General features: G+C 38.1%; 1 protein-coding gene across 2 annotated transcripts; it reads right to left on the bottom strand.

Annotated features, from left to right (window-relative positions):
* Positions 1-331: 331 nt before the first annotated feature.
* Positions 332-24134, bottom strand: DGCR8 (DGCR8 microprocessor complex subunit). 2 transcript variants are annotated; one of them, XR_008579506.1, is made up of 14 exons: positions 23967-24134; positions 17347-18346; positions 16736-16898; positions 15153-15295; positions 14148-14430; positions 12294-12491; positions 10780-10881; positions 8781-8879; positions 8286-8368; positions 7028-7128; positions 6516-6622; positions 6209-6298; positions 5622-5735; positions 332-5274 (listed from the first exon to the last, which is right to left on the bottom strand). XR_008579506.1 is itself a non-coding variant. In XM_054844308.1 (14 exons), the coding sequence occupies exons 2-14, from the start codon at positions 18067-18069 to the stop codon at positions 5191-5193; spliced, it is 2328 nt and encodes a 775-aa protein (XP_054700283.1). In that variant the 5' UTR covers positions 18070-18346; positions 23967-24131; the 3' UTR covers positions 334-5190. The 2 variants fall into 2 exon arrangements, 1 of the variants encoding a protein (XP_054700283.1); XM_054844308.1 differs by having other exon boundaries at positions 334-5274; positions 6171-6298; positions 23967-24131.
* Positions 24135-24950: the final 816 nt, after the last annotated feature.

The raw sequence follows: 24950 nt of genomic DNA, 5'->3' as shown, positions 1-24950 counted from the left end.
GTGCTGTGTCTTCTGAGTAAGCTAGTGAAGATTTAGCAACCTTAAACCTTCCATAAATCACTCACTTGCTAAATCTTCACTAGGAAGCAGCAAACTTGTATTCTGCTAAAAATGCTACAGTTTCCACACTGTAAATCAGTTTTATTCTGAGACTGTAGTGTCACTGACACTAAAATAAAGGCTTAGATAGTTTCCTACAACCTACAAGTAAAGCTGAGATGACTTCACTCTGGGCATACCCTCACCACTGAAAACTTAAGAGCCAGAACAGGGCTGACACACCAGTCAGGGCCATCTATCTTGGCAGGAAGAAGTAAGAAATTTTCCGGTTTTTATAAAGAGGCTCATTTTCCTCTCAGACTGTCAGTAACTGCTCAGTGGATACCTTTGGTCAAGTACCTCCTGTATCACAGTGATCTCTAGGAAGTGCTGTGGCCTCGCTGAGGCTTTTTGATTGTGTAGTAGCTTTAAAAAGGCTAATCTCAGTCTCATGGAAAATGTATTTATGGAAGAGTGATGTCTAATTTGGTGATTACTGAAGAATGAGAAAGCAATAGGAATATTCCCTCTGCTTATTCAGCATTTGAGGTTGTAACTGAAGTATATAATTTTGGACACACTGTTCCTTTCTACCAATGCCCTGCGCTAGACTCAAAAGGATCTCATCTCCGAGGTCTTCCCCACCATTGTACTCAGAGCCCTGTGTGGTGAGAGAAAGAGGCAGTTGTATTTAATGCAGAACCTTAACACAGCGCATCTGTATCGCAGACACCCAGGTCACGACTGTGAACGCCACTTAACTCCGCAGCCCAGCGCCCTAAGCTGTGCTTCAAGGCGTGAAAGCAAACCTGCCTGAGGCTCCTGCCCCTGCAGGGGTTGCTCTCCAGCCAGGATTCTCAGCACCTACCATTAACTTAACAGATTGTGATCTGAGCTACAGAACAGACAATACTACTGGTAGAAGGAATAACCATTTTAAATCTCAAGTTATTGAGCAGACTTCCAATGTACATTTAATACGGACCGAACAAAAAAAAAAAATTACTATTGCAGCACACAGACTTGCTGATACCCCATCCTTTCCAGCTGGGTAGGTGCGTGACAACAGGTACCAACACCAACAATGTTGGGTTGTGTCATTTCCAACCATGACATCATTTAAGTACAAATACAAATTCCAATTCAAGAAAAAGTTTTAACTCCATTTCATTCCAAGTGACATCTAACCATGTAAACATTCAATTCCTTACCAAAAAAAGTGGTTAAATAAGTACTTCCATAACCAATGAGCCTGTACTGATTTAATTCTATTTAAAAATACCTACAGGAATCAATGACTAAAAGTTTCTTTGTCTAAATATGCTTAAGCTATCAGAATACTGATCACACTGGAGCATTTTATAATATCAAACTTTATTGCTCAAAACTAATTGTCTGAAAAATACACATGTAGTACTCAAAGACCAAACACATAGGATTATATGATTGTGCAGAAAAAAAGCAAGCAGAGGCTCAGTGAAAATGAGGCTTTATAGTTGTACCAATTTAGCACTGGCATCAAGCAACTGCACCCAATACAATTCATACAGCGGCCACTGTTACCTACTTGGGCAATAGGAATGAATTTTGTTTTGTTTTTTCACTTTCCTGTCTCAGATACACATCAGAATACTGTACTGATAGTTTTATTTGGTTAACAACAGCATGGCTTCTTGCACTTCACATTTCTTCCCACGGAAAGTTAGGAGGTTATCACTTCCTGATTTTTACTCCAGAATCAAAGTACAGTCTAGAGAATTAATAAGATAATCACGATGCTTTTAAATACTTGGATGTTACAAATGTATTTGTATAAAGCCTAACAGCATCACAGGAAAGTGGAAGTTTACATACAACAGTTAAGTTTATGCATAATAGTCTTTCCAAACTTCTGAGTACCCAACTACTTCATCAGTTTTGTTTAATAAATACGTAAGAAAAAGCTGGATGACTGGTGTTTAAATAGGTAGCATCTGACTATTCACTGGAAGTCACAGTAAGTTTTCCATCAGTACCATAAAGATTTGAATGCACACTAATTTAATCCTTAAAGTCCATATACCACACTTTTGTCGAGAAGCACATAATATGCAAAGCAAAAACTGTTGAGTTCCAGAAGGATGGAACAGCTCTTAAAAATACACTCCATCCCTATAAAAATACCCATCCTCCTCTGGATACAGAAGGGATAAATAACAAATATCAGTGACAAAAGCAGCAGTTGTTTTATGCATTCATACAATCAAGATCTAAACCTTTACAGCCGATTACCTAGAAAACACACAAGAGTTACAAGACAAGTTTAGGATACATCTTGAATCACACTGTAAGTGTTCATGCAGAAGCTGAAGTTAATGCAATGATCTATCCTCTATCACAGCAGCTCGTGCTTATGTGCAAATGCAAGACTGTTACACTCCAAACAATAGTAAACATTAAAACACAAGAATACTTCACAATGACATAAACAGCAGTTAAGTTGTTTGTTCCAGCAGTTATTGCGCTATTTTCTGGACATCTCTCCAGTTAAAGGCTGCAGCAAGGTCTAATACCATCTTTTTTTGTTTGTTTTTGTTTAGAATGCATAATATACGTTCTAGGCTTTGGTTCACGATGAAATCTCTGGATGTTTTAATTAAGGGCAATGGTCACCTTGTGATTCTGATAGTGGCAGAGTGAGGTAATACAGCAATCCTCTTAAAAATAACAAAAACAAATTTGTGAGCGAGGCATCTGTGGATATTCTGCAGGTGACCTGCAAATGCATTGATATTCTGATTTCAGAAAAATAAAAAGATCTATAAGGGCGATTTGTCTTTTACAGTGCCATCCAAGTACAGATTTTTCTGCTGAAAACACTTAAGCTGAAGTAAAACCTACCTAAAAGAGTAATACATTGAGGCATAGAAGATATAAGCCCTCTCTTTATGAAAGCAAAACAAAAACCCCCAAAAAAACAACAAAAAGAGAGACAAACAGTAATCACTGCTTGTCACTACTGCACCAATATTATATACCCTTCAAAAGATGGAGATTTATTAAAGCTATTTAAAAAAAAAAAAGCAGAGGCAGTATTTTTTGTTTCTGTTTTTTTTTTTTAGATAGGCCACTTCTTTAAATAATAGTTTATGTATAGTCTTCCAACTACCCGTATCCTGTTATGACAGGATTACAACTCGTGGAACTGAAGAGCTAAATATAATAATAAAGAATGGGTGAATTCCTATTTGCTGAGACCTCTGAGCATCTCTCAAACACAGAAAGATGTAAGACTCCAAGACTACTCCTGTTTAACCTCAAACATTATATGCAACATATTAGAGAACATCAGTTTGAGATACAAGTTAAAATCCACATATTTCCAAAATAGTGGGTGGTATTAAAAGGAGGTCTTACAATACTGATGCCAATATTGTTAAAGTCCAGTAGGCACTAAATTCATTATACTGCAGCACTCTATATGTAACATGGTAAAAAAAACCCAACAACCAACCAAAAACCTCCCCAAAACAAATGCCCCCCCTCAAGCTCCTGGATCACTGTTCAGGCAAGTACCAGGAGCTGCAGCAATTACAAAGAACTGACCTCTGTCACTCCTACAGAAGTAGGTGTGGAAAACATAGCAGCGCAACTCTTGGATAAATCACTGAAGCCACTACTGCCAGCTTTGTTTTCGCTCTCTTAAGAACAAACCAAAGAACCCACAAAAACAGTTCTAAGAGAAGACTTACTGCAATCACCCAGTAAAGAACCCCATATGCAGAACAAAACCCACAAAGCAGTGCTTTCACTACAGCCCAAACTATTTCTTCTGTGCTTAATTTAATAAAGCCTCAGGTGACATAGTGAGTACTGCCTGTTTTCTAAGACTGTATTTTATAATAGTTGCATATTTGTGATTTTCTTATTTATCAGTATAACCTGTTATGGTCTCATTCTACTTATTACTCTATGTCATATTCCAAATCTACATTCTAATTTTCATTGCAGAAGTTACACTTTTTCTTTAAAAACTAAAAACGTAATTAAAAAAGTAAAAACAAAAACTTCTTAAAAAACCTAAATTGCTGCAGTTATTTTAATTTCTCCAGGTTGTGTTGTGTTTTGTTTAAAATTCTTTGCGTTTATGGTGCAAATTAATTAAGACTTAATTGATCAAGTCAGATGTATTCTGACTCCAAACAAATGAGAATTTGTTTTATTGCTGGGAGAAGGGAGTGGAAGGTCTTTAAACATCTCATTGGCAAAATATTTTCAGACTGTCAACCATCATCAGCTGCGTTTTGGCTCCAAGCTTTGAAAACAACCTTTCAAATTACACTTTTTATTTTAATCAAATAAATAGGTCCATATTTTTCCCCTTCAACTGATCTGTAAACTAGCGTAGGCTCTCTTCAATTAAAATAAAACCCAATAATTTTGGATATTCAGCCTGTTGCTCTTAACACTACCAGGTATACTTGTTCTTTTCAAGTAATAAAAAAATCTGCATACTGTGATCTTGAATAACTAAGCCTGGCAGGAGACAAAAAACAAACCAAAAAGAAACAGCATTACTGGCCTAATCCTATGGCATTAGGAACATTGCTCATCACGTTCATGTATTTGTCACCAAAGTGTCTTATCAGTGCATATTATTATGTGCTGAAATGCAACAAAACTTTTCACAAAAATAGTTTTAGGCATGTTCATACAAGAAGATGTACATATATTTCTTTTATATATACATATATATGAATGTGTATATATATAAAATATCAGCTTCAACCTGTACATAGATATTCTGAATTTCATCCTTAAAACACATCCATTTCAAACAACATGGATGGCTTTCCAGGAAAAAGTGCTTGATTGATTTTATCCTGTGTGAACATGCCTGTCCTCTGTGCATTTGCCCAAGTAGAGATCTTTATGATCAATCCTTTAAACGTACATATCTCAGAGGTATTAAAAAACAAAACAAAAAAACCAAAAAAGAAAGAAAATAGGAAAAAGTAATATTGCCCTGATGATGCAAAAAGAACAATGCATAACTGAAGCAGCTTGGATTTTAAAAGTTATCTTGCATTCTGCAGCAAACAATTTTTAAATAATTGTTGAAAATCTAGTTCCTCCATTTGTGTTATTGCTCCCCACTTGTAAATGTTCTCATTAGACGTCAACGGTACAGAGAGGTTCACTACCAGGTTGAGCTGATTCCACTATTGTCATCTTGGGTTTCTTTCGTGTTTCCTCCTAAAAGAATGTGAAACAAACCCCACCATGCAGTCATAAAGAGAATATAATCATAATAAAACAGCATTCAACATTTTGAACAATTTTAGCCAAACTTGCGTCAGTTGTTGTGAAAGACTAACTTGTTCTAATGATAAAAATAAATTTACTCAAGTAGGTAAAATTAAGTTATAAGCCAGTTTAAAAGATAGGATGAAAATATCTCTAAAAGTAGCCCTCAAAAAAAAAAAGTTTTGAACAGCTCCCTTTATGTGAGATACTGTATAAAACAAGCAAAAATTCTGATCATTGCTAAGTTTGACCCGTGGCATTCTTCCTGGTGTAACTACAAATAAGCATATACTCACTCTTTCTTGTGCCAGTTTTTTCATTTCTTCCTGTAACCTGTTCAGGATGTGCAGATTTGGCTTGTTCTTTTTGGCATACTGCTGAAGTTCTATCACACTTTTATCGGAGGTTTCCTATTCCACAGAACCATAAACAACAAACAGATGAGCTTTTTTGATGAAAAAAAAATTAAAATACATGGAGCAGAAGTTTAATCTGTGATAGCTGTAATTCCTTAAGTAATAACAAATATCTCCATGAATTAGTAAAATATTAAAGATATAATATATATAATTTTGACCTGGAAGATGCGAGATTAACAGAATTATTGTCGTCAGTGAAAGCACTCATCTTATGTTCTAGCAATAGCAAGAATATGCGAATCAATTCAGAAGAATTAAAAACTGCTCATCAAATGCATACTGCCTTTACTGTGAGCGGGAATAGCACTATTATGCCAAAATAGATACCCTTAAAGCTTTGTTGTAACTAGATTTAAAAGCCCAGAAAAATACAAAAGCAAAAATACAATCAGGAGGCAGGTTACAATCAAACAAAATCATGTTCACCTGTTTAACCAGCTTGTTATTCTCTCTACCATACATACGCAAAAGAGAGCCCCAGTTTTTCACATGTGGATGCAGTAGCTGTAGGATTTTCTGAGAAGCTAATTGTTTTCCCACTCTCTTATTTTTGCCTGTAAAAGCAATCATGAAAATGTATCAATACTGGCACATTATGTAATTAGATGAACACCAATATTTACTTCTGTTACTCAAAACTGAGATACAAGAGAAGAGTAGAATAACCATGTAACAAGCTAGATAGCTGAACAAGCACTACAAAACAGACAACAAACAAGAACAGGAAAAAAGGAAGATTTTATCAGAGGTCACACTAAGTACTGTACTTACACCAGCCTCGCACCGTGTGCTTGCCACAAGTCATGACATATTCGCTCTTCTGATTCTTACCAGGAATCACTTCAAACTTTATGGTCGTATCACCCATTCCATGGTTTCTTAAGCACAACAACAACAAAAAAATCAATATCATATACTAAGTAAAATTACAAACAACCGAAGTGGTTGCAGTTATCTTTCATAGTCATTGCAATGGAATTAGATACATTAACAACAAATTTTAAGACATTAAAGAGTTCTTTTTTAGATCAGTAACTTGACTCAAATGGAAAGGCAAGCTTGTATGAACGAAAAATAAATCTCTATATATCCTAATCTCAGAAGACAAGCAGCATAAACAGCAAGTACGAATTACAGGAAGATTCATAACCAGTTCAGTTAACCACACCACATGAGGGCAGTAAGCTTGGCCAGCCCAAAAACGTCCAAGTTACTGACAAACACTGCGGGTACCAGCAGACACCTGCACACAATGGAATTTGCTCCTTATTCTGCAGCCTTACCTTTTAAGGCACTCATGGAGAATCTGATATGGAGACAAGAGTCCAGCTTTACTGGTGAGTTCATATACCCGTGAGTCCTCAATACTGATATGGTTAAAATACTACAAAAGAATTGGAAAGGGTTATTGAGCTTTTGTGCAACTAAGACCTTAATACTCTTCTTAACCCTCAGTTCTCCATTGCAACATTAAATGAATTCTGTTACTCTGTACTTAATACTTTAAAAAGTATTTTTAAAACTGTAATGGAGGTATTTACCACATCTAATCATATATTTTCAGACAAATTTAACTAATTCTTTTAAGTCAAATTTCACATTATACAGGATGGACATAGAAATGACAATCTTAATTTTTTTATCATCCTTTCTCCCTCAGGACAAGGTTATTTTATGTTTTAACCAATTATGAAATTCTAATTGATGTGGTTTAATAAAAGAAAACATAACAGCTATTGGAACATTTTGTATTTTATTTTAAAGCAACGGAAAAATTCTCTGCATTTTATTACTGATCATTTCAATAGTATAAGGCATACAATACAGTTTTAAGTTAAAGCAAGTGTTCAAACACCTCATTCTGTATATTACACTTTTTAAAATTAAAACATTCTTTTTAGGCTGACCACTGATTTTTCCTTTACTCCTTACTGATGGTCTGTTACATGCTGAATTGAAAATGAACGTATCACTGATGAACTAGCCGTTTAACATCTCCAATACCTGAAAATACAGCACATGCTATCCACTCAAAGAAACTTTTCCTTTGATTTTCTCAAACATGACTGTGTAAAGTCTGAAATTTTAGCTGTCTGATTGGGCAATAAGTACCTTTCATAGCTAAGTAAAAATGTCTCAGAAGCCTGGGCACTTTTAGTTCTTTCTTGGTCTTCTAAGACGATCGATCACACAAAAGCAGACAGCATCTAGCTCTGAACTTTCCAAGGCATCAACCAGAGGACTCTGGAAGCCATTACAGTACAGGCAGTCTAATGTCTTGGAACATTTCAGGTCTTCAGTAAGTGACCTGATGCTTCAACAAGGGACTAGTTCTCTGCATCACAGTAAATTTTCTCATCAGTTGCAATAGAAAAAAGGTCTTTTCATTGCCATAGATTTTGCTATAAATAAAGAATTTCATATTTCCATCTGACCAAGGAAAAAACGTTATGAATTTTCATTAATACTTCTGACAGTGAAGGTGTAATGTTTTTAAAAACAGACTGAAATAATGACAACCAGCAAGTAAGAGTTCAGTACCTCAAGTTCTTCCCTGTCTTTGGGCTTCTCCTCACAGGTCTGTTTAACAAAGTCGGGAATAAGAATTTCCAGTGTAGATCGAGCTGCAGGAAGTGATTAAACATCTCAATTATGTTTATTTTAAACAATGATTGTAAAGAAAAACAGCAGAATGAAGCACTCTAAGCAAGCCTCACATCTCCCCTATAAATATCCACTCATATTAGAAAACAACTTCACAGATATGACGGACTCAGTCTACATCAATAGTTTCCATGTCAGTTAACATCTGAAGTTTCTTCATGGTTTTCTGTCCCAGTACATTGTTGAAACTGGGGTTGTCGGACAAGTCTCTGCAATAATATTTATCACTTTCACCAAAAAACCACGAGTGTACCTTCTTTGACTATTAACAAAATTATTCCTACTTACTATTGCAAATATGTCATCTTCAAAGCAGAAATGAAAACAGATAAAACAATTCAGCAGTTGGTATTATGAAAGAAAAAATGTTACCAGCTTTATTCTTGGCAAGTTTTTTGCTGCTGGCAGTTCCTGCCCCATAAGTTACTCCATCAATAATCACTGAGGCTCCAAAAGGTTCACTTGGGTTCTCTGGAAATGGAGGAGGAAAGAAAAAAAAAAAAGCTTTTCAGAACTGCCAATGTAAAATACTCATCATGAACGTGAAATACCACCACTATTAAGATTGGTTTTGTTCATTTCAACTTCAAGAGGGATGGAAATTGTTTACTCTTCAGGAAGACTGAAGAATTGCTTACTCCAGTATATGAAAAACTAATAGAGTTTTCCATTAGCAGAGACTTACCGCCATGTAGTTCATTCTTCCAAATGAAGAACTTTTACGTTTTAAAGAGATCATTTGTAATCTGCCAGAAGTCAAATGTTATTTCCAAAGTTTCTGCATCTCTAACACAGTGTAAATACAAGAGCTACACATTCTGATATTGAAAATTCAGTTACATTATGTAATGCCTATACAGCAATAACATAATTCTGAGTAATTATAGGTTCCACACTGAACTAAGATGCTTGACTTGTAATTCCTCGGATGCTGACTGCAGGACTTAATACTTTCAAGCCTGCTGCTGAAAAAGGTGTCATTTCTTCCGTCTCCATAATGTACCCAAAAAAACCCTGGCAAAAGCAAAACCATGAGGAATGTATACCATATCACTTTGTGAAGCAATCTCAAATGCCACTAGATAAGGCAATCTGGCTGGAATTTACAGAAAAAAAACACTCCCAACATTAATTTGATTCCAGTTATATTTGCCATATATGCGACATCTTTAGATTCTTGGTTAAGCATCGAGCACATTTGCCTACAATATTTATCTACAATAAATTTCTTCCCAAGTTTTTGTTCTTCTGAATGCTAGCATCACTTAAAAGGCTCAATACAGCTTAAGTCAGGAACTACCACATTACCTCTCTCACCACAGAATAAAATTAAAAGATGTTTAAAAACACAAACAGATATCCATCCAACATTTCACATAAATCCCATACTAATCATGGAACAACATAGTCTCAGTAACTCCTTAAGTTACTTTTGGTCCAGTAGAATGACACTTCTATTCCCATTCAACTAATATTATGAGCAAAATTAATCAACATTTATACCAAATCAATTTCTACCAATCGCATATGAACTTAGTCTACATAGCCATTTCTGATTTCCATTTAAATTTTTAACATCAATTTATACATACACAATTCTCATAGGATGACTGGATTTAAATATGAACCTCCATGACACAACAACAATCATAACACACAGTAATTTGAACAGTTAAAGGATTTTAAAACTCTACATATATCTAAAAAAACCCCAACCCCCTGCCACCGTATTTTTTTTTTTAATTGCAAGAAAACCAGAACAGGACAAAGCCACAAAAATATCTCAAATTATTGCAGCTTTAGAGAGGGTACATAAGTGCCTGCAGAAATCTTTCAAATTTTTAACAGCTTCATAATTGAAGGCCTACACATTTCTCTTCAGAAACTATTTGGTTTAGTATTTAACTTTTTTTTTCTTCAGGATTCTCATGATTCACTACAACAATGCCTGCCTTCCAATCAGATTTTCTGGACATCAATGACAAGAAATTAGGCAAATACTAATTGTGCACAGTCAGCAAAACTGTAGTTGCCCACATTTCACTGATGGGGCCTTTTAGATGCAAATGAGTTACTAAAATACATTTTCACTTAGGCATAGTTTTCCCAAGTGAAAATCCATACTGTTATTTTAAATATAAGACTGCCTTTATCCTCAGAAGCCATATTTAAGATACAGGAAACATTTCCTAGCTAGAATTTGACTCGCAATAGATTTTCAAGACATGCCCTAGAAAAAATGTTCATTGTTGTGTTTTTGGTTGGTTTTTTTTTTTTTTTTTTTTTTTTTAAGATGTTCAAGCATGAGAGAAGGTCTTCAAAACAGCATGTCCTTGTTTAAGAAAAAACAAACCAAACTTAACAGACTTACCACATTCAAAGAAATTGTAAACAGGGCGAACCTTTAGGACTCGTTGCATATATTCATGCAGTATGCAAACTTCGGATTTCCCATTGGGATTAATGACAAATTCTACAAGAAAAGAGGGAGGAAGGGGAAGATGGCTAAGTAGTTCCAGTCTTTCAAAGACAATTCCTACTACAAATAAATAAGCTATCAGAGGTAAGTGTCTGCTCAAATTAATGCAGTGCTGTTGAATCAGACATGGATAATTATGGCCTCAAAGTCTATTTTCTCTGAAAATGTATTGAGAAATAAGTCTGAGAAATTTCTGTCAACAACTGGAAGTGCACTAATTACAAGCTAAGTCAAATATTCTATGGTCAATGTTTGTAGTCCCGTGGTCTCTGGACCTCTACACACAGCAGTTTTAGCAGCTAACATCAATTAGAAATCCTCTAATTTGCTCCTAAACACATGTTGTATCTCCCTTCTAACAACAGGCATGCAGACTTCAAATCCACAAACCAGAATCACTTCTTCGCCCCGCCCCCCCATGAACTCCTGTTTAGCAAGCCACAGATCAGGTCACCGTCCCCTTGCCCTGAACATGCTCTTTTTATTTGAAAGTCCTTTTTGTTTTTTCTCCCCCCTGCAACAGTATTGTTAGTCAAGAGCACAAACCCTGCCTCAGCAGGCACTATGGCAGTATGTGAGAGAAAGTTAAGATTTAGGTAAAGTGCAAAATAGTCCTTAATTTAGATGGTTTCAATGTGGCTCTAAATCTAGAATTTAAGATAAAGCGTATTAACTAAAAATTCAGGTGCATCTCCCTGTAACAGGGCATGGTCAATACGCAGCTTATAAGCTTTAATTCTGCTAAGGAGAAGAAACCCAGAAACACAACAATGTACCATATGAGAACAAACCCCAAATCACAGATCTATGGACATTTTAAATATCAGACTGCAGTTAAACATACTACTATGGCAGACAATACAGGTAAGAGCTAATTCGCCCAGCTTCTCATCAGACATGATACCCACTCCTCACACCACGGGACACAACTGCACACACAGTTCTTTCTTAACTGTTTCCATCAAAATGCTTTAAACTTCTACTTTTAATTGTAGGTTTTAATTTGGATCAATCTGGCATTTGTAACCAGTCCCTAATTTGGGACCGGTTAGAATTGGTATAGAACTGAGAAGGCAGTAGCACTAAGGACTAGGCAGGAGGGTTTTCAGTAACAACCAACAGTAACAAGTAGCTGAAGGTAGTAACCAGTTACCAGAACTGCAACCTTAAACAAAACCCCCTTCATTTAGGAATAATCAGAGATTCATTCCTTTTAATAGGAAGTATATTTTGACAGTATTTTTCCTTTACTGTGTAATATGATGGATCCAAGAATACAGAATTCTAGAACAAGAAAGTGGACTTATTACAGGATTTTTTCTTTTTTTTTTTTTTCCAGTCAAGCTTAGAACTGTAATTAGTCTCTGAAACAGGTATATATTTGAACTCCAGGAAGACAAACTCACCTTTCTTTATAGGTGCATCTTGCACAGACAAGGTAATGAGTTTCTGATTGGCAGGCAGAATAGGCCGCTCAGATTCTGCCTGCTTCCGCTTCATTTCACGATTGAATTGCCGTCTCTCAGCCCAGGTTCTGAATTTTTTTACGGTAACTTGTTCAAAGTCAAAACGCTTTTCAAGATAGCGTCTAAAATCTTCCAGATCTAAGAAACACAAGCAAGTTACTCTCTCTGTCACTGAGCAAACATTATGTTCACTATTTCCACTGTTTTAAACATGTTATTTTTTTTAGACTAGGAGCAAAAGTAGTGGCTTTAGTTCACATACTCAAGGTTAAGATGCTATTTTAAACTAACAGAACTAATTACAAATTTTCCTGTTACTGGTCAAATACAAAACATTTGTGCAAACTGGAAAACAAAACAACAAAAAAAGAACATTTTATTCTGTCACTTGAACATTTTACTAAGCCCTAATCAGCATAATATCCAACACAGTTTGTAACAAAACACTAGTAATTGTTCTACTTAATCACCTATTCACCTTCTCATTACTTGAAGCAAGGTATACAGTGAGTAACAGTAGCCACGCTATTAGCTTCTATTTCCTGAAGCCAAAATTGACTATTGCTGCCTATTTATTAATCTGTGTACCATGAAAAACTATACGATGATGCTCCATGAACTCCACAAATATCTGCTGGCCTCTAAACAGAATTTAACACATTCATTTTCACATACAGAGTACTAAAACACTGTCCCCCTTGAAGGACAGCTGCTTCTCCTTTATAGGATATTTCTGCAGATACATATATTTCAGCAAAAATAAAGAGTAGCATCCCAAGATGTAAACAAAAGCAAGCTGCTGGCATTGTTTCCTTCCACAAGGAATTCCAAATGCAAGTCACGCTTATACTTGATCACTCAGTATTTTTTTCAGTAATACAAAACAGATCCTATTTAAAGAGAGAGATAGACAGGTGAACTTCACGTAGAAAGTAAGCGTTTACTGGTTTTAGTTTCGCTGCTAAATATTGACGATTTTTTTTTTTTTAAATCTTTTGGCATGGTTTTCAGACTGAACAGGACAAATGTAATGACAAGTTTTATGTCTGAACACTACAAAAGCTAAGTGGTAGCCTACAATCTGTATCAGTATTCTGAGCAGCAGTAATTTACATTGATGGTACTCTCAGGTACATGGTTGTGGTAACTAGCACAGGAGTTTTCTCCTGAAGTTCCTCTAAGTTTGGCAGTGATGCTGGCATGACTTCTTTGGGCAGCTTTTTGTATAAAAGCTATCAGACTTGCATAAATAAAATAATGAAGCATCACACCCTTTTGCATAAGTTCAATTACATTTGCATAACTTATTCTGCTAGACTTGTGCAAATAAGCAAATCAATTTAACTGCACCATTTATCTTAAGAGATCATACTGAAAATAGATATAATTCAGCCAATATAGAGACCGCATAGAAAAGCCTATTTAAAGAAGTTACACAAACACACTTGACAACAGCAATTCACATGTACACGTTGACTTAATTGATTCTTAAACTGAGATAAAGTCTACAGGACTAAACTTCCAAAATTTTCACATTTTCACCTGTGGGCTCCCAGGTCTTCAGCAAAGATCTCCACTGTATGTTTCTCTTCCTGTTAAAATCAAAACTGATTTCTAATACTGGATCTATTTCTCCAGATCTGTGCATATGAAAAACTGTGCAGAAAGACAACTGACCGCTTGATCTCAGGCAAGGTATTATTCAGTTGCCAAGTCTGGAATAAAGCATATTTGGTATCCCAAATGCCATTACCCCAACTCCAGCCAAGAAAAGACTCCACTTTCCATACATACCTACAGATTCATCTTTACATACTTCAACTTTGGCCTTAACTTGTCCTAAGGCTCCTTGTGCTGCATCTCCCCCTGAAGGGTCTTTGTCATCTAAAGGCCCAGAATCAGCAGCAGTAGAATCTGGTTCTTCTGTTTGGCAGTCCAGTTCTGAAGACTTATCTAGGTGTTTTATGGGTGATACTTCCCCATTTGGAGTTATGTCATTGTTTTGTTCCCTTTCCTCATTTTCCTTCATTTTTTTGTAATGAAAGCAGGGAATGCTAGTAAGGGGAGGATCATGTTTCTGCAAATATAAAATAATACAGAAGGTTTCAGTACCTCAAGGTCACCAAAAGCAAAACTCAAAACCAAAAGACGTAATCAAGATGGAAGCTACTTTTATTTAGTCTAGGCACAGGCTTCTCTTTGGTCAGCAATCTTATTCTACTCAAGATCTGAGTACGTCCACTCCTACGGTTTCTTGGCACTGTGTAACACTGATACTAACCTTCAAAATGCGTTTGCTATTTTTGATCCAAACTATATTCCCTTCAATTATATGCAAATAATACATACTTTCATAAAATCCATCGAGCTCTCTTGGCATTTAAGCCCATGACATTAAACCCAATTTCTGCATATTCCTTGGGTTCATGAACAAAACAAGCTTACTTCTGTAAATGTGGATCATAAGCCACAGCTCAGGCTGGTTTAAAGCAACAAATATATTTCATGGTGGAATAAAACCAACATTTTGCAGCCATATACTAGAACAATGAAGGCACCAAACAAGACCATCTCATTCACTTTAACTGCCCAAACTCATTGCAAAAATGGAAAACCAAAACACCGTAAGAAAAAAAAAAAATCACATCGTATTTTCAGAAACAGAGTAGTTTATTTTTCAAGTACCTTAATTCTAACATTGGAAAGATGCCTGCTAAAGTAGAAAAATATTCAACTGTTTGCAGGATCGTATCCGATTTTAACATGTTGGTTAGTATTTGAGTAACCGACAGCTCTCACCCTTATACTTCCTGTTCCCAAGAAGTAAGGTCTAGACCAGGTAACAACTCTAGATTCTCTGTGCAGATATACAGGAATGCCTGAGTTATGGAATGTCATGATCCATCCATCTGGCAAAGGTTCTGTAGGAGGGCGGCCACGACCTTTAAAGCAAAGAATCACTTTAAACTTGGATAGATTGCTTAAGAACAGAAAACGAATCACAGTTCTTATTTTTATTGCTTTTTCTGCTTCAAAGGATAAAATGACACTGAAACAAGACTAAAACAGTTTCGCAGAAAATATTGTTTTTCTTTAATAAAAAGGCATATGCTTCTAACCCACACTAAAGCCTGAAAAATCACAGATTTCATTATGTTTTCAACTGAAAAGCAACAGTAGCACTAATTTTCATACAGACTGATTTGTTCATTTCAAAAGTGAATTTTCTCTTCTCTTTAGTCTTCTTTATGTACTTATATACTCACGAGCACCACTGTATTTCATGGACAAGTCATACTTACTTTTGAAACAACTGAGTTTTCTATTAAAAATTTTTGCACTGGACACTCGGGTATAAATTTGCATTGAGACACTACTAGACCCATAGACCCAAACAGCCAGCAGTAAGTTAGGCTGTAAGCTAAGGATTAAGTCTACAATACAAACCAAGATCAAGTCTACAAGGCTTTATACTTAAATATCTTAGCCATCAAGAATACTACGTCCGGAAAACAAGACTGAAATTAGAGTACAATAAGCCAATATGAGGAATCACATAGCAAAAGAAACAATACTGCAGTAACATGCTTATGCTCACACTCATGGCCTCAACTCCTTTCTACTCCAGGAATCAGCGAACGGTCTCACTCCTCTGTACATCAGTAATCAGAGACCAGACTCACCTTAGCTAGGAGCTTCTTGGCAACCCTGTGTTAGTATAAAAATTTGGAGGGAAAGCTGTTTGGCTTCTTATTTCAGAATATAGTGAAGCTGTAAAATACTTCTCTAGAGCAGGTTCAAATCTTAATTCTAATTCAGACCATTTTCAGTTACATTCTTCTGGACTGGTTCACATTCTCAGCTCTTCTTTATTAGTAGTTTGTAATATTTACATGATGAAACTTGATAAATGCAAGCCACTGACTTTCTAATGATTTTTTTTACCTCCTATTTGAAGTCTTTATGCATGCAACATTGCAAATTCAAGAACAGAAGTTATACAACTAAAGTAGAAAGAAGCTCACAATGATCACAGTCTTCAGCAGTTTCACACTATTGGAGACAAAAGAACAGATCATCGTTGTTCACCTCCCCACCACTGAAGTAACATTCTTCATCATTTTTTCACGAATCCACACACTAAAATATATTCTCATTAAATACAACAAATGAAGATCAAAAGGACTCCCAAAAATCAACTTCGCTGTTCAGTAAAGTGAAAAATCATATCATAGAAAGAAGCCTGCAAAGAATACAATTCTGTAACATATAAACTGTTTCACAAGAGTTGCTATCCTAAACCTTGCTTGCTGATATATTTTTGTTCTACAGACATAAGCCACACACACGAAAAAATACATATTTAATGAACATTAACTTACTTTTAAGTACAGTTTTAATTTTGGTCATCATTGGCTGCACACTTGTTTCTCCATCAGACTGGTGATCACTTTCACCACCGTATTTCTCATTGTCTAGTCTCCTTGTTTTGGGTGCTCGAAGACCCTCTTCCAGCAGAGCATCCACATCATTATCAAAGTCATCCTGAAAGAGACTTCATCAGACACCATCCTCCTGGGTCTACTAACCTCCCTTTCCCCTTGCAAAGAAAAAGTATACATTTTCTCTATGTACTTCCATACAGAGAGAAACTAGAAATTTCCAATGATCCCAGTAAAAAGACTGAAAAAAAAAAAAGAAAATAAGTTTTCATAAGTGACAACTGGTATTTTTCATTATAAGATGAGCTGCAATTGTGTAAGAAGCCTTTTAATGTTAAACAAGACTACAGAAGCTGCCACACAACTCAGAAGTCTGACCAACATAATTTACAAAAGTTTTCAGCCAAAGTTCTGTCACTGAAAATTCTGCATTTTTGACTTAAGTATTTCACATTTGTAGAAGAGACTGTTTCAGTGAACATCTTCTTTACATGTTTTTTTCTAGCCACTTGGAAACCTCTTACCCACCAAAAACCTGCGGATTTACTTACCTCATACGAGTAATTCAAGGTTTCTTCATCCACTTTATCTCTTTGAACGATTGCTTTAGATGTGAACCCTCCTCCTTCTTCATCTATTTCCATCAAATTGTCGGTAAAATCTTCTAGCTCATCCAGAACTGCAAATTCCACTCTCTTTTCCTGATCAATATCATTTTCATCATCCTTCTTGTCATCATTTTCACCCCCTATTCCTACAGCTTTACCATTACTACCACCGAAAGGACAAACATGCAAATCCCCATTGACATTATTAATACCAAAATCTGTATCTGCCTTATAATCCTGCTCAGCTCCAGTGTACAGAACTTTCCTATCTTTGCTTTTGCAGCTTTCTGTAAAGCTAACGCTAATCTTTACATCTTTAAGTAACTTAAGATCTGGGGTGAACTTTCGAACTGAAGGTGCATGACGAGCAGTTCTTGGGCTTTGGTCACTATTGTTAGGGTCTATTATAAGACGACTTTTGTAGCAGGCAGATCCCTTTGTGAGAAGCTGTGTTCTGCAGATACTGTGCGTGTCCCCAGCAGGGGTATCTGACTGTCCATCACCACCAGAGCCAACGTCCATTACCTCTGCGTCACTGGACGTTTGCAGGGGAGGTGGTGGAGGCTGTTCATTAGGCGGCAGAGGTGGGGGACAAGTGTGATTCTCCACATTCATTTCTCTTGCAGGTTCTTTAGGGAGGGGTGGTACGTTTTCATATTTCTCCATTTTTAAAACTACTGTTTTTAAAAAAACAATGCTTTAATCAATGTTTATATCTATATTCCTAACATGCATAAGTCCATCAAGATTGGTTTATCATGCTCTATTCAATATGCAACACTGATGATTCAGTTAAGCTGACTACATTGTTCTTTTCATTAATGTAGACAGCTTTCAGAATCACTGTCTCAATTATTGGAAATCACAATGCATTCAGCTTAAATAGCTGAAGACTAAGACTGCATCTTCATTGGACAAGCAGGTCTCCCTTTCTTCCTTCAACCTACAAGGAGAGAAAAAAAAAAAAAAATCTTTTGTCACAGAAAAAAACCCCCCCGAAATAGTATCCCAGGCAAAAAGAAAAAGTGTAACTCCTTCCAGCATAAATTTCAAGTAGAAGAGTGACATTTTTACAGTGAAAAAAGCAGGGTATCTCAATGCCATTTTGAATGAGGCTGAAATTAGATTGTTTTTACTGCTTGATCTGTATACCAGCACAAGAATTTGCTAACACATAGCTGCCTGGATAATTTGTTGACTATCTCTGCTTGGTTAGCAGGCAGGGCATTAAGCATGGCAGTTGTAGGGACCACACTAAAAACTGTGCATTTGGGGCAGATTTTCCCATTATTTAAAATAACCTGGTATTCAAGCCATACTTACCCACACAGCAGAAAGGATAATTAGCCTACAGTTAAAGACAATACGCAAAACCAACAAGATTTTAACAACTATGGTCTTATAAGGACACACAGCTTTTTGAAAGTTTAAGTTATTAGCTATTTCTAATATCTCACTAGAAGTTTTAACAGGAAATCTCATAATTTACTAAAAACTCACACAAAATGACTGTCTAGATAACCAGATATTAGACATCTGATCTTACGTTCCATACTATTATGGGACTATATATTTGTTACATCTGAGAAATTCAGGTCTACATACATAGCATTAAAGGTCAAATTAATTCTGGAAGGCATTTAGAAGACAATGTTTCAGGTAATTTAACCTGACAAAATATTCAACTGCTCTAGGAAACTTTACAGGGGTGGGAGTAAGTGTAGGTTTTTTGTTTGGATGGTTTTGTGGGTTTGTTTTTTTTTTTTCTTTTTTTACATAAAGTAGATTCCTTCTACCATGTCTATGATGGCTTCTTTAATTATACTTTTGTCATCTGTGCAGGACTATAAGCACCTGGGGAAAGGAAGCATAACTTCTTACCTGCTATTTTGGTTTCTCCAAGTCCCTCCATACCACCACAAACTGGGTTTAAATCTTCCTACCATCTAGAAATAAAGTCATGTTACTCTGCCCAAGACAGCCAGCTGGCTGAATCTGCTCTGTTTAAAGTATTTGCAGGTAACAGAGAAAGCTACCCAAGCATTCTAGAAAGACAAGGTCTGAGTTCTCAGCACCACTATGTAACATTTGAAGACAACAGGGCAGAACTTCCAGGTTGTCATGAGGGACTTAGAGAAGCCAAATATGTATCTCTACGCCAGCCCAGACAGAGTAACAGCAATATCCAAACACCAACTAGGGCAAGGCAGGAAGCTAGGAATCAGGAGTTATAATGGGATCAATTAAAATTCAATAGCATATGGAAGCTACCTACCTGGAAGCTGGAAGAAAGCAAAATATACAACAGAGCAAACTCTTATTTTAGTGATTTGGCAATAAAGAAAGTTTTGCTGGGGCAAAAAAATAGTTCATATGTTGTAGTGGTTTTCTGTTTTGTTTTGGGTTTATTTCTTTGGGTTTTTTTAAAGCATATTCAAAACTGACACATTCAAGATGCTGAGCTTGATATGTATTGTAGAATCACTAAGGAAAAATACTCTCTTTTGATAAAAGCGCTAAAATAATTCCATCTTCTCCAATACAAACATATTACCTTTCAGAATGAAAACCAGCTCATTCACCAGTAAGACAAGCAGTTCTAGATATTTAAATCCATTCCATCCTACAAGATGATCATGCAATCACCTGAGCAGTGATCAACTCCTTCTTTCAACAGGTTCTGAAACATCTAATGTTATACAGAACACCTCTGAAAATATTTGTCTAATAACCTTCCCCTTTCCTCATCTTCAGATTAAAAAAGAAAAAAAAAGGTGAATGACAAACTGTTAAGTTCTTCACAATAAATCATTAGTGTCTTCATTGTTAATTCTGAACAAAAGAATCAAAAGTCACAGTACAAGTTCAGTAACTCCTGGAAACTAAATGGCTAAGTAATCTAATTCTTCCACCTTCGACTCTTTAGAAGACTCTTGAAGAGCAAACAGAAGTAGTTTATACAGAAATGAAACACTGAAATTGGTATTCTAGAATTTGAAAGAGTGCTACCTTCTCATATGATCAAGGAGCTACCCGGTCCAATTAGAAAGACTATTTTTGACAAGTCATAAGACATGATCGTTAATGCAGTTTCCACATCTCTGATACACGTCCTGCTCCTACGCTAAAGAGTGTTTTAACAACACCAATGTCAAAACACAAGAAATTAATCTTTACCTACCTAGCTTTGGCAGTTCGCTGATACTACACCTCCGCTCTTTGCGGAAAAGATGTCTTGTTATTATATTCAAGCACTATTAACAATGAAATTCTTGTTGGTCTTGAAATAACAAGTAGCGTATCAAATCACTGCCAGGGATTGTCTACTAATCAGTACACATGCTGCGGCCAGAAAAAGTACCAGACCAAGATGAGTTTAAACTAGCTTTTGCATTTCCTGCCATAAACCTGCCACATCCCTAGGGTAAGATAACAGAGTCTGGCAGCTCTACAGTTACAGTAGGCTACAATACCTTCCTATAAGCTACAAAACATCAGGGAGAAGTAGAGTAACACTGGTCCAACTCCCATCTACTTTCTTGCCAACTGACGATACAATATGCCCATTCTATCAGGGGCTGGGAAAAAAAAATTACAACAAAACCAGTAACGATTTTCCCTTAGATATCAAGTATTTTAAAAGAAACACAGAAGGGATGAAACCTAAAAGAATTAGTTAGATGAGCCTGTAGGTTAAAAACAGCCAAACACACCTCAGATCAAGGGAACACAAGCACCATGTATAAAAACAGACTTAGCATACCAGGTTATGAAATATTAGAATACAACATAAGGATGACAATAGGCAGGCTAACTTAATTAACTTGCTCTAAAAAAACAGATTTTAGTCTCCAAGGCTCCACCAAGTTCTACTGACAGTTTTCATAAGAACTGCTTAAAAAGATACGGAACATCACTGACAGCTGCAACAGCCAGTACAACATACTGAAGGAAGTCTGGATGAACTGCTAGAAATATGAATGCACAGCTCATATCCTGCAGATCACCAAGACATGAAAATGCCACATTCTTAACTGCATGCTCTTAATTTAGCAGACCATTTGAAAAACTTTCATGTCATAAACTCAGAGAAACAGATACACGGTAAGACATCTAAATGTAATGTAGCAAACTGCACGGGTCCCAACAAAAGCAGTGTCTTGGCTTGGTTGCCTTATAGATGTTCTTTGAAGGCAGAAAGAAAAAAACCCAACTACTCCTTTATTAAATAAGTACCACTGCCTAGTCCCACAACTGGCGGGGGGGAAGTACAGAGAGAAAAGGGTATCTCTTTTCAAGACAGGAAAAAAACCCAGAATCTTAAAATTTGTAACCAGCACTGCCCAAACTCGAAGAGGAACTCCCTTCACTGTATAGCATGCTGAGTCTTATGTGCGAGTTCTTTATAGAACACATTTTCTTCATGAATAGCTGTAGCTGCAATCAGGGACAAGGAACAGCATACCACAGATTATCTCTTCAAAAATCACTTTTAAAAAGAAATTGGATTCCTTGTCAGAAACTGCTTACTTCACATTCAGCAGACCCCAAAAGGAGGAGTGGCTCAGAGCAAACTCTCCTTATTAGCTATGCAAATACAAAGTCCTCCTCATCATCATCCTCTGGCTCCAAATGGCAACTCTGCAGAGCAGAATTTATAAAGCATTGATCATGCTTAAAGATCCACTCAGCTTTAACCCTTGTCAAAGGAATTCCTTACTCACAATCATCTACCTTCTTTTATTATACCTATAGCTATTGCATCTTTTTGATACATACAGTCCTAAAAATAAGTTAATCTTATTTATGATCAACTGCTAAAAAAACTCAAGAACCAAGGAGACTGAATTTATTTTGTTTAAACCAGAACAGGAAGTCTAAAAAAAAAAAGTTCTGTAACTACTACAGTCAGGAATTAGTTTCTCCCCCCATTATCGGATTTAGAATAGAAAGATTCTGAAGGAAACAACCACTTTGTGTAAGTCATCAAGGCAGTTTAAGAAAATACAGTCAGGGCCCAACCATAACATTATCAGTGGCAACACAGACACGGCTAAAGAACTTTTCTAGTTCAGAAGACTTCATCCCATTTCAGAATGAACAGAGTACATAATTTTGTAAAGACACCCTCAGAAATGGCAAAGCAATTGCTGCTTTTATAGCTTGACCAGTTTTCTGGCAGGGTTTAGATGGTTTCAGTTAATTGTGTAAAATAGGAAACTGTTTTAAAAAAAATCTGCAAATCAGAGCCTAAGAAGAAGAAAAAAAATATTACTTTCACATCAGAAACAGCTTCCTACTTGTAAAGAAAAACAACAGACATAAGGAACCAAATTCCCCTCATTCTGTAAAAAAGCAAAATAATTGTGGTAATCAAAAAGAGCTTCCCAAAAGAACTAGTGACGTTGTCTCCTCATCCAGAATTAAAAATAGGAACCCTTAAATTTAGTTACCTAAACAGAATGGAGAAAAGTTGTGCTTACAAAAGAAAAAAATAAAGATCTAACTCCAACATCTAACTCAAAACCTAAGGGAGTAAAGAAATTGAATGGGTTCACCCAGTAAGCCCTCAATCCCAGTTTAGAGATGCCTGGATGTCAGGGGGGTCCCACCCTCTCAGCGGGCAAATGGACTTTATAGATAAACCCGAAGCCTAACAAAAAGAGGTGCAAAAGAAAGCACTATTTTATTCCAGCCAAAAAAGGTGAAGGAAATTAGGAGAATAAACCTTTTAGAGACTGAACGAGATAATTTAGATGAAGATATAACTATGCTTCACTATTAATAGAAACGCGTGAAGAATCCTGAGAGTTATGGACATACACACCACCTTATCTTCGCTGTCCCAATGTACAAGAACTAAAAAAAAGCGCCTGGGTGTTCGCACACACGTTGGTGAAGGGCTGCCTTTTCTTCCTAACTTGGCACAGGAAGCAACAGAGGCTCTTCTCCCCTGTATAAACGGATGCGTCCAGCGGAAATCCTGCCTTTACCCTAAGACACACGATGCAGTGTAGAAACTCATGCCATAGCCGATACTCCCCATCACCCCACAGACAAGGAGGCGTGCTGAGGGCAGAAAGACATGGCGTTTCCTTCTACTGAATGCAATGCTCCTTCCCTGAATGCGGTTCTACGGCGAGGGAGGTGGCTGGGGGCAAGCGGGAAACAAAAAAACCCCACACAAAAACAACAATCCCCCCAAAGAAATCCTAAACACAAGAAAACACCAGCTCTGAGGCAAGGACGCTCCGGGCGTGGGGGAAGCGCCGCAAGGCAACACCCGCCGGGGAGGGCAGCCCCCTGTCCGCTCGAGCAGCAGGACGTGGGTGCTTTCACCTCTGCTGCTCGGGGAAAAGCTCCTCACTGCTCCCTACCCGCGGTGCCGGCCCGGAGGCGGGAGGCCGTGCGACACGGGCGGCGAGGAGCGCGGCGGGCCGGGCGGCCCCCGCAGGCGCCGCGGCCTGTGGGGACGGAGGGGTTACTGCCCGCACGGCAGCGATTGGGCCGCGCAGGCCCACTCGTGCACGCCCTCCCCATCTCCCCACGGGGCCAGCACCCACCTGAGCCATCCCCGGTGTCCCCGCCGCTCCGCTGCGAGTGGAGGGGGGAAGAAGAGGGCGAACTCGGCCGCTTCACGAAAACCGTCCCCCACTCCGCGCCGCTGCCGCCATCTTTAAACGCCTGCTCCGAGCCGCTCCAGACCCCGCAGGCGGGACCCCGCGCTCGCCAAGCCAATTGCGTTCCCAGTCTCTTCTGTCACGAATTTGAAATCTCGGTAGCTATTGATGGATTCCCTGGCATGTTAACCCGCTCTGCCAATAGAAAAGCGAAAGACATACGCCCTCAAAGTACCGGGCCAATGAGGGGGAGGCGGAGGCGGGACCGAGGTGGCGGGAGGGCGCGGCCGGCCATAACGCGGGGAGCCGCGACGGGCGAATGGCGGGCTTCTTTGTCTGGTGCTCGGGGAACCTGCCGCCGCGGGCACCCAGCCCCGGGAGGCCCGGAGCCGGTCACAGCGCCGCCGCCATCGCGCTGTCTCCAGGGCAGCCCAGCTGAGGGAGGGATCCTCGGCAGCGAGGAGCAGTGCTGAGAGGCGGAGGGGCACCTCCGGGTCGCTCAGGGAGCGGCAGCACGTTTCCCCCGGCGCACACGGGCCCGTGACCGCCTCCGGTCTCATCGCGTCCAGGCCAAACCCACCCGCCGCTGCAGGCGGTGCCCAACCTCTGCCCCTGACCCTCCTCGCACCGGGGACCGCCCGCAGTAGGGTGCGACGTGATTAAATCCCGCTGCGGGTGGCGGCGTGGGGCACAGCACGTACCGGCCTGGCCTCCTTACACCTCCGGGGCAGCGCCGAGAACGGGCCAGACCAAGATTCTTACCTCATTCAGCTCTTGTAATAGCGGGAGAGTGGATAATCTCTTGATGAACTGCTCTTTAAATTACAGAAAATATAGCAGAAGCAGGGGCTGTAGGAAGTCAAGGCCTTTTATCAGACCTGATGGAAAGACTGCTCAAGGCTTTCCCCCCACCCGTAGCACTAAAGA

The sequence above is a fragment of the Grus americana genome, chromosome 16 (genome assembly GCF_028858705.1).
Source record: "Grus americana isolate bGruAme1 chromosome 16, bGruAme1.mat, whole genome shotgun sequence".
Taxonomy (NCBI): domain Eukaryota; kingdom Metazoa; phylum Chordata; class Aves; order Gruiformes; family Gruidae; genus Grus; species Grus americana.
This window is presented reverse-complemented; position numbering and strand designations above follow the sequence as displayed.